This window comes from Rhinolophus sinicus, chromosome 4 (assembly GCF_057876585.1).
Source record: "Rhinolophus sinicus isolate RSI-liver-muscle chromosome 4, RSI-T2T, whole genome shotgun sequence".
NCBI classification, from domain to species: Eukaryota; Metazoa; Chordata; class Mammalia; order Chiroptera; family Rhinolophidae; genus Rhinolophus; species Rhinolophus sinicus.
Genome location: NC_142504.1, coordinates 18,035,834 through 18,050,545, shown reverse-complemented (window position 1 = coordinate 18,050,545; position 14,712 = coordinate 18,035,834). Strand labels below are relative to the sequence as shown.

At 41.9% G+C, this 14,712-nt stretch overlaps 1 protein-coding gene across 5 annotated transcripts in view; it reads right to left on the bottom strand.

Moving 5' to 3' along the window:
- The window catches only part of RAPGEF5 (Rap guanine nucleotide exchange factor 5), a 418,760-nt gene that overhangs the window by 168,225 nt on the left and 235,823 nt on the right, over positions 1-14,712 (bottom strand). For all 5 annotated transcript variants that reach the window (XM_074340846.2, XM_074340847.2, XM_074340845.2 and 2 more), the window contains one exon: positions 543-593. Coding sequence is in view for 2 of the 5 variants with exons in the window: in XM_074340841.2 (XP_074196942.2) it covers positions 543-593 (51 nt within the window). In the remaining 3 variants the exon portion in view is untranslated. The remainder of the gene's footprint in view (positions 1-542; positions 594-14,712) is intronic.

The following is a 14,712-nucleotide window of genomic DNA, read 5'->3' as shown; positions in this document are numbered from 1 at the left end:
CATTCTAGATGCTGAAGACACAATAATGGAAAAGGCCAAAAAGGTCCTTGCCCTCACAAAGCTCACCGTCTCCTGTTATTTTTAAAAATGCAACTCTTTGTTGACTGATTCTTTAGTACAACACAATAAAGGCATTCTCATCTTTTCTTACCAATTAGCATACAGTGATATTCTACTACTGAATAACTGGAAATAATCCCCACTCAGTTTTCTGTGTAAAATATCCACAATTTTTAAAATAGTGTTTCCATCAATATAGCAAATTGAAAATGTTTATATTATAAATTACCTCTACTATATTGATAACACATTCATGTAAAGGACTTGGAAGGTGGGCAAATATTTTTTTTCCTATTTAGTGAACATCTTGAACCATGACACAATTATGGGGACATCTCAAACACCTTTGGCTGTGTCATCCCCAGGTGAAGGAGATGGCATGATTAGGAGTGAAGGGGACATCTGTAAGTAGAGGATTCTACATCAGGATTTGTGAATAATCATTGTTTCAGAAAATACAGTGAGAGAGAAAAAAATCATACCTGGGAAGAAGTATGTTCAAGGTATGGATTGGAGATTCTTCTCGATAGAGTCTATTTTAAAAGAAAAAGGGAAAAAATTAGAACCACATAGAAATCTTTGTATCATAAGGGCACAATATATGCTGTTAACAGTGGCAGGCCCAGTGGAGTCCATGCCAAAAAATGAGCTTCAATCTGAAGTCATAGACCAGAGAGGATTAACGTCCTTATTTAGTTTCATTCAGTGTATCTGGTCAATATTCATTCCAGAGGGAGTGGATACGCTATTTGAATGGTCCCCAATCCAGACAGTACAACTTCAAAAAGTACGATAGAAAGACTGGGTGGTTTTGTACTTGTCACTTTATTCTTAATGTGATTTGGGTTCCGTTTCTCTTTTCCTTTCCATTTCCACTTTCCCCAGTCTAACTCAGGTTTTCATCTCTACGCACTGGAACTGCTGCTTCAGCTTCTCAGTGGATTTCCCTGCCCTCTGGTCAAGCCCACTCAGGCCATCCTGCAAACCTCAGCTTAACAAATGTCTCTAAATCATCCTCTGGATTCACACTGGGTCTCTTATTGCTTAGAGGCCTCAATTCAACCCTTACCGAGCCTGCCCTTCTGGGCCCACCACAGTCTGCCACCAACAGGTTTCTAGTATTCTCTTTCTACCTCCCTACCGGGCTTCTTCGATTTCTCAAGACGTACTCATCAGAAGAACGTACCACTCATACCCTGCCTCTGCTCACACCATTCTGCACATCAGAAAGCCCTTCATCTTCCCCCAAACTTTCCTGAATCCCACCAGACTCTGAAGCCCAGGTCTGTGTAGTCATCTCCTGGGTGAAGCTTCTCCAACCCACCCCAGTCCACTAGGGTTCGCCCATCTTTGGAGCGCTTCCTTTTTTTGACTATTCATGTGGCAGCTCCTGGGTGCTCTGCATTGCCAGCTGTCCCGCTGTGAGTGCATTTGCCTCAACTAATCCATAAACTCCTGCAGGGAGTGCTGGCAGCTTATGCGGCTTTGCCTTCATAGCATCTAGCATACAACTTCGCCCCAAAATGTTTATTTTTCTATGTATTTATTTGTAGCTATCTATAGCTCTACATCAGCTCAGTAAGGCAGGAGCTAATTTCTCCTACGTAACAGTCCAGTCAGCAGCACGTCACCCACATACGCTTACGGACCACAGAACGTTATTATCATTTCCCAGTGTAGTATCGGAAAAAGAACAGAGGAACTAACATTTACTGCGCTTCCAACCTATGTTTTCAAAGATCTTTACACCTCTATTCCAAGACTTGCTGGCGTTGTAGATCCCATAGTTTTTAGGCTGCTGCCACCACTTAGAATTTGCTAAATTTATGAAACATACTCTGCCAATCATCACTGTCCAGCATCTGAAACTTCTACTGAGACGAAATTCCTGTTCTGCTTCTTCCCCACTTCACATGCCTCCCACACTACTTATCTCCTAATTAAACTAAAATAAATCTATAGACTCTTTATCCAAAAATGCCAGTTGGTACACTCTGCTAAAGATTTGCAATGACTTCAAAGTAAATGGAATTTATAAGGTAGACAGGCCATTTAAAATTCCCATGTGTTAAAATAAAACATTCGTCTACCCCTTCTAGTCTACTCTATACACACTTCCAATTGGCTCTTCCTATGCCTTCTGTCATCCGAACCGAGGTAATGTATTCATTTCTTGAAATACCAAACAATTTAAAATTTGTATATGCACCAGATTTATAACTTGAAGATGAATCATCATGATAAGAGATTTTTTTCCCCCAAAAAACAGAGAGACTTTTAAAAATCAATATGGCAGGCTAGAACTGACAATTTTTATGACTCATCTAATGGCCCGAATCAGCTCAGAAAAGCAAATACTTCACATGATCTAGTTTAAAAGAAAGCGTTTAGGGTAGAAACAAGTTCTAAAGAACTAGGCAGGGGCACTTTCACAAAAGAAAGCCAACTACTTCCTTTCTCTCTGCTGCCAACCTAAATCTGGCTGTCTCAACAGTGCTCTTACACTCACACAATTCCACTTCACAGAAACTTCCCCTGTGGATGGCTTGTTTGAAAAGATTGGTAAGGTGAGTCAATAAAGAATGGGATTCTTCTACGCTGACTAGATAACAGTGTTAGATAAGCTATTAGCCCACAGGGAATCGACAAGAGCAACATAACAAGAACTGCCTTGTACAGGATACAATACCTAGATCTGTTGTAAGAAACTCCTGTGAAGCTCTAGCTTAACTGCACCCAGGGGAGCTTTGTTTCACTAACACTCTAGGACAGCAGCGCTCAAACTCAGCTGAGCTTGGGGAAGCCACAGAGCCTTCTGTAGAACTCCGTAAAGGACTCATTTGTTAAACTTAAAATAACGACCATAACTTTGTAGTTTTTCTGGAGACCACTCTTTGTTAGTTGTTACAAAAATAGCAAGTGTCAAAGACTGAAAGAAAAAAAGAACATGGAGGAATAGTCCATCCATTACCTCATTTTAAATAGACGTTGGGAAAGGATTGTTGCATAATCTTATCAAGAGAATACATCCCATGGACCAGCTTACAGGAATCTGAGAATCACTGCTCTAAGTCACCTCACAACTTGCTCTCCCAGAATTTACCTGAAGGACTATCACAAGAGCACCCTTGAAAAGGCACCCCTCTCCATTTCAATATTCTTTCCCTAATGTGCAACTATCCAGCTCTTTTCATCCCATCTTTGAATCCCTTGGTTTTATTTCTCCTCTCAGCATTCCAGAGCTTCATCTAATCATTCCTGTGGCAACTACCTTCCATTCATTTCACATTTATGAAGCACCTACTGAGCTCCTGGCCAAGCACTGTGGGAGCTTCCAGAAACATACATATGCACAAGATACCATTCCTAATTTAGAAATCAATTTACCAGAAGACATAGACTCTAAAGAACATTTTAAACCCATGAATTCTCTTTCTTGATCCCTATTTCTTATCAATTCATTCTATAATCTTGGATGACTGGTCCAGTTGATACAGGATGTCCTCTTTTAAATGGCTCTCACTATCATACCTCATAAATACAATGCCCAGATGAGATGATGATTCTTTTTTCCCAATTTCCTAGAATTATTTAAACTAGATACAGTGATTCTCTCATGAAAGACACACATATATATACATATATATATATATATATATATATATATATATATATATATATATATATATACCATAGAGAGAAGGCTGGTAACAACACAAACACAATTAGATTTTAATTCCAATTTAATTTTCCTTTCCATTTTAATAAACCAAGGAAAATGATTCCCTAAGTGATTCCAGGTAAACCTCATATTTTAAACATGTATTTAGGAAATTGCAACCCTTTAATATTCACAAATGAACCTCCAGAAAAAATAATGGCATAACTCAAAAGGATAACTGGTTAGCAATCATATACTACCTTCATTTTTTTTTTTAAGTTAGCTGTCCACTAAAATTAAACTATAATAGTGTATGAGGTTGGGTCTGAACCAGCATGGAACTCATTCCAGAGTCACTGAAAGTTATCTTACTAAACTATATGATAGACTTAGGCATAATTTTTATCAGCTCTTAAAGGACATGCCTTAACACTCTTCTTGGACTGCGTTCAAGTACCGGGGCTACCGAAGGAGAGAGAAATGAAAGGAGAAAAGCTGTATTACTTCAATCACTACAGAAGTACGACCTGCTCTATTACAAACAGGAACCAACAAGAACCACCAAATTTATCGATAACTTGAGAATTCAGTTCATGATACAACTTTCTGTCACCTTCAGCCATTGTCCTTTTCCCATTCTGGGTAATCAAGTAGAATATGAAGATGTTAAAGCGAAATAAGCATATTTAGATTCCTTACAGTTCTAGAAGCCAAGAAGCTTCATAAGCAACTGGAAAGCAGATGGGTTAAGAGATTATCAACTAAAACAATAAAGGTTGTGATCTAGTAGGCTGTCCAGTAGAGTTCTAACATTGCAGGTCCTTTTTAAGCCCCAGGATACACTTACATCTCAATCAAAGCTTCATCAAGATTAAAAGTACAGAATCCCAGCCAGTATGTTGGCTTGAGAATTACATGGTCATCACAAGTTAGGCATAATGCAAACCGGAGATGTGAGCCAGTGACTGAAATGGCAGAGCAGGGCAGTTTGCCATGACTCTCTTTCTGCAAGCGCCGGTCACAGTTGAGGCCCACACTGCTTCCTCAGGGCCCCAAGTCAGTCACAGCCACGAAGGCCATTTGTAACATTAACGTCTCAACATAGCCTGGCCGCACCAAAGTCCATGATGTTCTTGAAATTACATTTTTCTATGGCTCTATGAGGTGTTAAGAAAATGGAATGAAAGGGAAGGTGGCAGAAATGCTTACTGAGCACTTACTTTGTCTTCAGCACTTTCCCTATTAGTAACTGCACCCACCTATTCGTATTTTTACAGACAGGAGGCCTGAGGGTCAGAGAAATTAAGAAATTCACTTAAGGTCCCAGAACTGGAAAGTAAGAGAGTGAGGATTGAAACAAAAGTGTCTGATTCCAAAGCCACCACTCCACTGTAACATGCTGCTAAACAATAAATAATTGAGTTACTAGTATGTGTTAGAGATTATACTATTTTACATGCAACATATCACTTAATCCTTGAAAAACTATTAGGTACTATTATTAATCCCTTTTTGCAGAGGACAAAACTACACATAAAGAGGTTAAGAAATTCACCTGAGTTTACGACCTAAGCCTGTCTTTAGTTACCGCCCCATACATGTATCTGATAATATAGAACTTGGTGACTTAAGAGGCACATGACAAACGAGGCACATAACTCCATGTATGAAGAAGTCACATCTGCCTGTTCCAGTGGTTCTTAACCCTGGATGTAAATTAGAGCCATCTGGGAAACTGATGATAAAGACAAACAGGTGTTCAGGTCTCACTCCAGACCCACAGAATTAGAACCGGTAGGAGTAGGGTCTCAGTGGTTTTTGGCAAGCTCGCCAGGGAGTTCTCATGTGCACTCAGGTTTGAGAAAAACTGTAAAAATCAGTGGTTGACACTGGCAATTTGAACCTTTCATCATCCACTTCAGCTCTAAGGCTGAGAGCACTCGTCAGACGTCACCTCCCTCACACTCCTCGCTGAGGAATAAGTCATTTGACCAATAGCTCTGGGCTCTGTGGCGGAGCTTCTAAGTCTGGCTGGTACAGAACAAAGAGCCAGTGTTTCAGTAAATCCCACCTTGCACCTGTTCATGTGGTATGTGTTTTCTATTTACCCCAGCCCAGACATAGCCCTAAGCCAAGGTACCTTCATGTCTGCAGAACAGCACAGCACCTACATACCTTCTGAAAGGGCATACCCTTTTAATGGGATCCACAGCGTTAAACTTAATTTTTACTTCTCATTATTAAAGGACTCTCTTCTAGTATAAACATGTTTGCCCCACTTAAAAGCTCAAGTAGAAAATCAAAGTGGGTTCTAGGAATACTTATAAATATTTCACAATCTTGCCTGCCTACGGACATAACGCAGCAAGAACCAGCAGTTTCTGGGAAATATATACACAATAGGTACAACAGAAACAAACCCCAAAGCGTCATCAACTTGATTTTATTCAATCCTCCGGAAAATATCTTCCACTGTGTTTACAAACAAAATAGTTTTGCCTCACAGGGTGGGCTTCCTTTAATAATGCAATCACAGAAAAGCCTTTACATTTTAGGAATCAAGTCGCTAAAGATTCGAAACAACAGGCAAATTAACAAGCTTACTTATCTCCCCTTTTCACTGAATTCCTGACTTGTATTAACATCAACCCACCAGTAACACTCAGACTCCAAGAGGAGCCCTTTCCACAGCAGCCAACATGAAGCAACTCCCACTGGCCAAACCTGGGACAACTTGAGCAAAATAATTCAAGTATTACACTAGATCCATGAGTATACACAGATATAAATAATAGAATAAATAAACTTTGGGGGCAGCTCTTCCTTAAAGAATAATTCTAATGACTAAATGCAATGAAAAGAGGAAAACAGGAAACCACCATGAGGCAGAACTGAATGTTGCAGACAACATCAATGGATCCCAAAATTAGTGGACGAAAGTATAATGATACAGGATATTTCCATAGTGTCAAAGTGTCTCCCTGCAAAATATGACTGAGTACAGAGAAAAAAATAGTAACTTGTCTGTGGAAATTAGCAGATACCACCTCAACAAAGTGATAAAAGGCCATCACAAGGCATGGTGACATCATGTGCCTGCTCATATGAGACACTGAGCAAGGTGTCTCATTTTTGTCAAAACGCATACCTGAATTTAATGAGAATACATCAGACAACTTCAAATTCAGGGACATTCTTCAAGGTAACAAGCCTTACTCTGCAAAAATTGTTCAGGGTATGAGAGACCAAGAAAAACTACCTCAGATTGGAGGAGACCAAAGGAAACGGACGAGGAAAGGCACAGTGTATTTCTGGACTAGGAGAGGGGCCTTGGTAGGACAACTGGCAAACTTTGAATGAGGTCTGTATTTGGGTTAATTGAGTGTTCCTGCTGCTTTTCACCAGTGTGCTGTGGTTACAGAAAATGTTAACATTTGGGAAGCTGGGTGATGGTTATCAGGAAACTCCCTCGGTACTATTTGTACAACTTTTAAGTCTGAAATTATTTCCCAATGAAAAGCTAAACAAAGAAGTAATGGCCTCCTTCCTCCCCACAAAATCTCAAACAAAACATTCAAATCTTCTTTCAAAAGACAGCCTCTATTTCCTTGCTGACAGCTGCTGTGTCCCCAGCACATTATCTTCTTTGGCTGTACAACCGAGTGACCCTACTTGCTCCCTGCCCATTCTGGCCTCTAGCACCTCCACACAAATCCGATTCGTCTCCTTGGAACATCTCCTTACCTATCACCTTGTGCTAAGAAATAAAAGAGCTGCTTAAAAACAAACACAGTTCCCTTTTCCTGACTGCACACAATGTTCCAAGTCTTCACCGGAGCGGTTGGGTTGGTGGCCTCCCTTCCACAGAATCCCCGCGGCCCTTCTCTCCTACACACTCTCCGTTCTGGCCAAGCAGGTTGCCCGATTTTTCTATGCAAACCGTGTGCATTCTCACCCCTTCCTGAGCCCCTGCCACGACCTCTGCTCCCTGTGGTTCTCTACATTTCCATTTCCTGCCCTTCCTTCAACCCATGTAAAGGCTGCATGCAGCCCACTCAAGCCCTGAACCTCCCATGATTTCTTTCTTCTCCCAAGCCCTCTATCACTTGTCTGTATTTGCCACTAAAATATAATGCCTCCAGGCTCCATTTGTACGTGTATGCCATCCTCTCAGCCAGCCTGGTAAAGCCCCGGAGGGAGGTATACCTTCTGTACATCTAGGACCTTCTACTGTGTGTAGCAGGGCTAACCTGCCCAGTCACACTGCCTGATGATCCAGACTCGCAGGCCGAGTGGGAAAGCATGACGTTACCACCTCAAAATCTATGAAACCCATTGCCACCTTTGACAGGGCCCCGCCACCACCCTTCCTTTCATCTATCAACTGTCCTTAGTGTTCACGTGTGGCGTCTATAGAGAGCACAGAAAGTCCTCACTTAACGTTGTCTACAGGTTCTTAGAAACTGTGACTGTAAGTGAAATAACAAAACCAATTTTACCACGAGCTAATTGATATAACAAACAAGAGTTAAGTTCTTACGGTATATTCCTGGTCACAAAAAACGTCACCAAACTCTTCAATAAAGGCCCAAAACACTTTTAATATTAAACATTGAAACACATGTGAGCTATACATACATTTAAGAAAGATTAATAAAAACAAATAAGAGAATTCTTTTCCAACCCGCTTATTCCAGTTCAGGCTCCCAGGTGGTCAGAGCCTCCACCAGCTGCTCAGGACGCAAGGTGGGACCCACCCCGGACAGGACACTCATCCATCGTAGGGTCACTCACACCCACACTCACTCACACTGGGACAGTGGAGACCCGCCAGTTCACCTGACGTGCACAGCTTTGGGGTGTGGGAGGAAACCGGAGGACCCAGAGAAAACCACACAGACATGGGGAAAACGTGCAAACTCCACACAGATAGTGGTGTCCCCAGCCAGGAACTGATGTGTTTTCTTTTTTTCCTTTTCTCATCAATGTTATAATGAAACAGCGGTATTCGAGGACCTGCTGTATATTTTTATACACTGAATTAATTGATGCGCTTGTTTTAAAAATTAAAGATCTACTTGAATGCCAATTATGTCTACATAGTGAAAAACATTTCAGTTAAGTCACTTTGTGTTGGGTCTTCAAGAGGGCAAAATGTTGACTTTTCCTTTCCTACATTACTGGCAAGTCAGGATGCGTGAAAGAAATACACCTTTCTTCCCTTCTTTGGCTCTGGAAATAAATTAGCCTCCTAGATGTCGCTTTTCAATTTGTACATAAATTTTTGAAAGCTGCAAAACAATAAAGGTGATAATATACAGTTCTCTAGCAGAAGGCAGATTTAGAAATCTATTTCTAACTTTCATTTCGCAATTACTCATATAAGACACACAAAGAACCTCAGAAATGTAAGCACCACAATAGACATTCTGAGATCACCTGGCCCATTCCACAGCCTTCATTTAAATATGTGAGTCCTATGGGAATCTACTTCAGGGGTTTGAAAACTACTGCCCACAGGCCAAACCCAGCTGCCACTTGTTTTTCATAAAGTTTTGCTGGAACACATCTGTGCCCATTTGTTTACATACGGTCTCTATTTTCCTGCCAAAATTATTCACTATCTCGCCCTTTACAGAAAAAGTTTACCAATCCTACTATAGATTTTCAAATTTTACAGAGCAAGGGGTGCTTTATAATCTCCCTAGCAATATATTCCAGTGCTTAACCAGTTACTGATACGAATTTTTCTTTTTCATTTTGAGCCACATTATCTCCCGCTACAATTTAAGATGATTTCCTCCAAAGCTGTTTAAGGCACATTTCCATCTTCATTTACATGTTACATGAAAGCAAGAAATAGGTCAAAACAACTGTTGGCTCCAAGGATGAAAACAACCAGAAAAGGAGCAATGAGTTTCACTAACTCCTCCTTTTAAACGCGGGATTTCCCATCTGTACCACAATGGAGACAAGTCTAGACTACAGAAAACGGACGCCAAGGACCAAATGTACAAAAGTACTGGTAAACCCAAGAATATGTTGTTAGGTCAGACATCTGAATCCTACATGGTATGCCCCCTGCCTAGAACGCCTTTCTCCTCAAACATTTCAGTTTTCGTACAGTTCATGTTAAAATGCATTCAAATGCTCAAATCTCCCGTTAGAATTCCTCTGGTAGGTACTTCCAAAGCACTTTAGATTCCAGATATTTGTTACATTTGGATGTCCCTCATTCATTACAAGAATCTTAAAAGATAGGGTCTATATTCCGCTCATATTTATGAATGTCCATAGCATCTAACAGAGTCCATTGCATAGTTAATTCACATTCAACGTTCAGAAAGGAAAACAATCCAGCTCTTTTAATACCTTCCTGAACTCTTTTCACCTCTGGAGCTTACTGGTCCTCGCTCTGGGCGCTGCACCTTCTCTGGGGAGGCAGACCTGCCCTCTGGTCGTTAAGAGCTGAGCTCGGAATCTGCACGGTTAGATTCAAAGTACCCAACCGTACCACCCGGAAGTCATGTGTCCTTAGACAAGTTACTTAACTTCTCTGTGCCTCTGTTTCCCACTCTTTAACTGGGAGAAATAAAATCTACTCACAGGGGTTGTTGTAAGGATTCAATGACTTCAAACAGTGGTTCTCAAACTTCAGCTCGCATCCCCCCCACCTGGAGGCTGATTACACCAGATCCCTGGGCCTCGCCCCCAGAGGTTTGGGGTTCAGTAGGCCTGTGGCGCGGCCCACATAACTTCGTTACTTACAAGTTCTCAGAGCACGCGAAGGCTGAGGGGCTACATTTGGAGAAGCACTGACTTAATTAAAATGGTACAAGGGAGCTAAGAGCAGCGCAGGCTGCAGCATAAGTGCTCGGTGAGCGCTAACTACTGTCCAGCACTCAGCAAACTTGACTGTTACTACGGACATGAGTGTGGGTCTCCCTTCCTACACTGTAAGCTTCTCAAAGGGACAGCATTATGTCTGTTTCATCCACATCCCTGGGACATAGCAGAGTGCCTGTGACAAAGCAAGGCCAGGGGAGCACTGACAGAATTCTCTGTCTCACCCAAGGTTCCTCTTGGTTGGAAAACAGGATGTTTGCGAAGGAAAACTGTCCTACTGGCAACATTCCCAGGGGTTTCACACCAAGTGTCTTTTGGACATAGGCTCTTTCCTTCGTGTGCTTGACCCCATGAGGGTTAGGTCCCATTTCCTACACTCGGGAGTCTGGAAGAGCTAACTCAGAATCCATCAGCTTTTATAAGGTTCTTGGGACCATGGTCCACTCCCAAATGGCTAAAGAATTTCTCTGGGCTTCTGTCAATGGTAACCACCGGCCGCCATTGCTGTTTAACATTCTAGGTATTGTCAATTCTTACCTAACAAAAGCTTGACCTGGAGACTTCCAAATGGAAATCCTGCCACTCATTCTAAATTTATACTGTCTTCTGGTTACTACTACTTACCTTCCTTAGTGCTTCCAGAGCTTTTAGTGAATAACTCATTTTAGGATTGGAGAGGATCAATATGAACCTCAGCAGTCTACAATATCATATACACAACTGTTCAAATTCATGACACTTGCAATACTCGGGGTCTGACACAGATCCTCCACGATTGTGCTGTGATCCCACGTGCAGACTTTCGGTCTCGTGAAAGGTCGTTTTCCTAGCTCCCCTGAAGTCAGTTAAAGCAGATGGGAACTCTGTTGCTACCTATCTTGTGTGATCCCAGTTGGAAAAATCCTTCTCTTGATGGAGATAAGAATCCTGTCATCTCATTGGTCTAGGCGTTCCTTGCTTTCTTGCTCTGATCACACCTAAAATTGTCAGCTATCCTGACTGGCCTTCACTTATTTCACAAGCCCTCAGTTAGCTGGCACTTGAGTCCTAAAAGCTTGTGCAACTTTATTTATCCTGGGTCACACGTCCTCTTTACTCTTCTGTACTTGTCTCTTTAAAATCTGAGGCCCATTGAAAGCTCACTGCATAGCGGCACCAGTTTCTTTTACTTCCTTCTACTTTTCTAATACATGCTAACAGGAATACTATAGAATCAGAATTCCATTCACATCTTGTGTATATTTCCTTTTACTGTTTCCAGCTAGGACACCCTAACTATCACTTCTCTTAATGTGTTGAAATCGGATTCCACGAAGGGGAGTGTTCAAATCAGGGTCACTTCCTCCCTGGCTCCCTCTCTAGCATGGCAGAGCCTCACCAGTATGGGGATGCCCTGTGCTGTATGCTTGCACTTTCCAGCGCCTGCCAACGACTTAGAGTTCCTTCTCCCTCCCCCGAATCCCTTTCTTTCTGATCCTTCCACCAAATTACCTCTTCTAACCTGTTGAGACAGCCTTTCTTTTCTCTCATAAGCCAACACAGAGAGGCCTTCTTCAAACTGTTTCCCTCTTCCCCCCAACTTTTTACTCTGGTACAAAGGCCCACAGACATAACCAGTGACCCCTTCCGCCAGAACAAAGCACATACCTCGCAGGTCACCATAGCAGCATTCTGCTGTTACGGAATTCAAGGGGAATCTCTGGTTTCCCTCTGAAAATTCCCCTTTCACCACAGCAGGCATCACCAATTGGCAATCAGTTCTCCCTGCTCATCGGGGGCCTCCCAGTAGAGGCTTCTGGAATGTTGCTAAAACTACCTGGCAAACGTTGGCTTCCTCCGGCCCCATCCCAGCTAATCTCAGAAGCCAGTAACCATCAGTTATTTACACCCTTCCTCCAAGTGTGGGCATTCCAGCAGCAGCCTCAGCATCACCAGAGCACTTCCCAAAAATGCAGACTTTTCAGGTTCCACCTCTGACCTATACATTTACCAGAGGAAGCTTAAGGACATCCCCAGCTGAATCATGTCCCAGTTAAGTTTGACAAGCATTCATCTAGACCAGGGGTGTCCAAACTGCGGCCCGCGGGCCAACTGCGGCCCGCAATCCATTTTTAATTGGCCCGCAGCAAACTCCAAAAATATATTTAGTTAAATAAGCCAGGTGAGGCAATACGTACTTCACCTCGAGTGAGTGGCCCGGCTATTTGTGTATTTTACCGCATATGACCCTTGGTAAAAAAACGTTGATAAAAGTTTGGACACCCCTGATCTAGACTATCTAGATAAGAAACCCTGCTTCTACCACAAACGTTTCTAAATCATATAAAGCCCTCAAAGAGATCCTCCTAAAAAAGGATAAATGAGTTTTGAGGATGTTGCTTATTCTATTCTCCCTCCTTAAAGATGAAAAATGCACCAAAGCATATCAAAGGTGCTGAAGAATTCCTGCAGTAAACCAACTATTTAATCCAACGTTTCTCAAACACATGTAACCAAGGCAGTTTTACAATCTATTTATCTAGTTTTATAAACATCTGTTACCATCTCAAAGCACATTTATTGGCGTTAACAGGAAATGTAAATTAAAAAGCCTTTCCCAGAACATAAGCATCTCCATTTGACAATGACAAAGTATTGCACTCACCCCCAACCTCTCCTTCTGGCCTGTTTACCTGTGACTTTTAATACACATGTTAATCAAGTTTAGATGTGATGTTGCCTTCTCCCTTCTTGGGGGGGGGGGGGGGGAGCGGTCAAGCAGACACCAGCCTTGGTCTCAAAGGCAGGACCTTATGCAGCCATGATGAGCTGAAGGGAAAGAAGCCAGCACCAGAGCTACCAATCCTCTGATGAAAGCAGCCTGTGATCGCCCCACGTGTTCTGGACATATTTTGCCTCCTCTCTTTACTATTTCTTACCATAGTCTAAGAGGAAAGTCACATTCAGATTCCAATGTACATGTATTCTGCTATATCAGATCCAAAAGCAGCTCCAAGTTTCTTGCATTCACCCCTCCTCATTAAGCATAATCACTGTAAGAGGTATTTCATAAGAGGTTCCATTTTTAGAACTCCCTCAATTCAAACAGTATCTTCTCTAACTTTATGCAGCTCGGCTAGGATAAATCACAACTCTAATCTTTTAAGACTCCCCTTTCAAAGTATATTAACATTGATTGATTGATAATCAATTTCTAGACCAAAGATCTAAAGTTAATAAAGTGCCTACATTCCAAAAGTAGGTGACTGAGGCATTAGCTGACACAACGTGTGTGAATTACAGAGGAGGAGACTTTTTGCTACAGTATTTTTACCGCTTAAAAGGATTTTACAATCCTTGGTTATCTAAAAGCACTACCCTAGCTCTGTTGTCCCCACTCCCACTCCTGTTCCACCCACACTCTTCCCCTCCCACATCCTATTCCAAGTACATGATGAAATATCAAGAAGCCATTGCAAATATTTCAAAGAACTTGTAACACATGTAAGTATTTTGGTGAAAAGCGGGGGGTGAGGGGACGTAAGTAAAACTGAAGAGACAGCATAAGGTCAACTGCAACAAATAGGAATACATACATACAATGCTAACAGTAATGGTCTCTGTGTGATCGGCTACTGGTAGATTTTTGTTTCCTTGCAAACTCCCAATTCTTCTATATTAAATATACTACCTTTATAACTAGAAAAATAAATCTACCTCAAAAGCAAAATAAAACCTCCACTCACACCACTACCCTCCACCTCCAACCCTAAAAGGCAAAGTTATGCAGATAAAAGTGGTAACTCCATACATAAAGGATTAAGAATATGTCTACAGTCAGAAATCTAAACTTAAACTAGCTCTAGCGTAGGCGTATTTATGAGTGGGGGAGAGTAAGATAAACCTCTAGGTAAAGAGCCACAAAGATAGGACAGGGTAAAGATTCTGCTGGGACGGATGTTTTTACTCCTTCCTCCTTTCTGCTCAATGGAGTCCACTTAGCCAGTCTCTCTGCCTGCCCTAGAGAGACAAGAGCAAGCAGGAGAGACATGGAATAAGTGCTAGGAGCCATTGGTGAGAGAAAAAGGGAAAGCAAAGACAACAAGAGACTCTGGGGGGAGGGGGAGATGTCAAACAGCACAGTGAGAAGAGACGGGGCAGCCCGC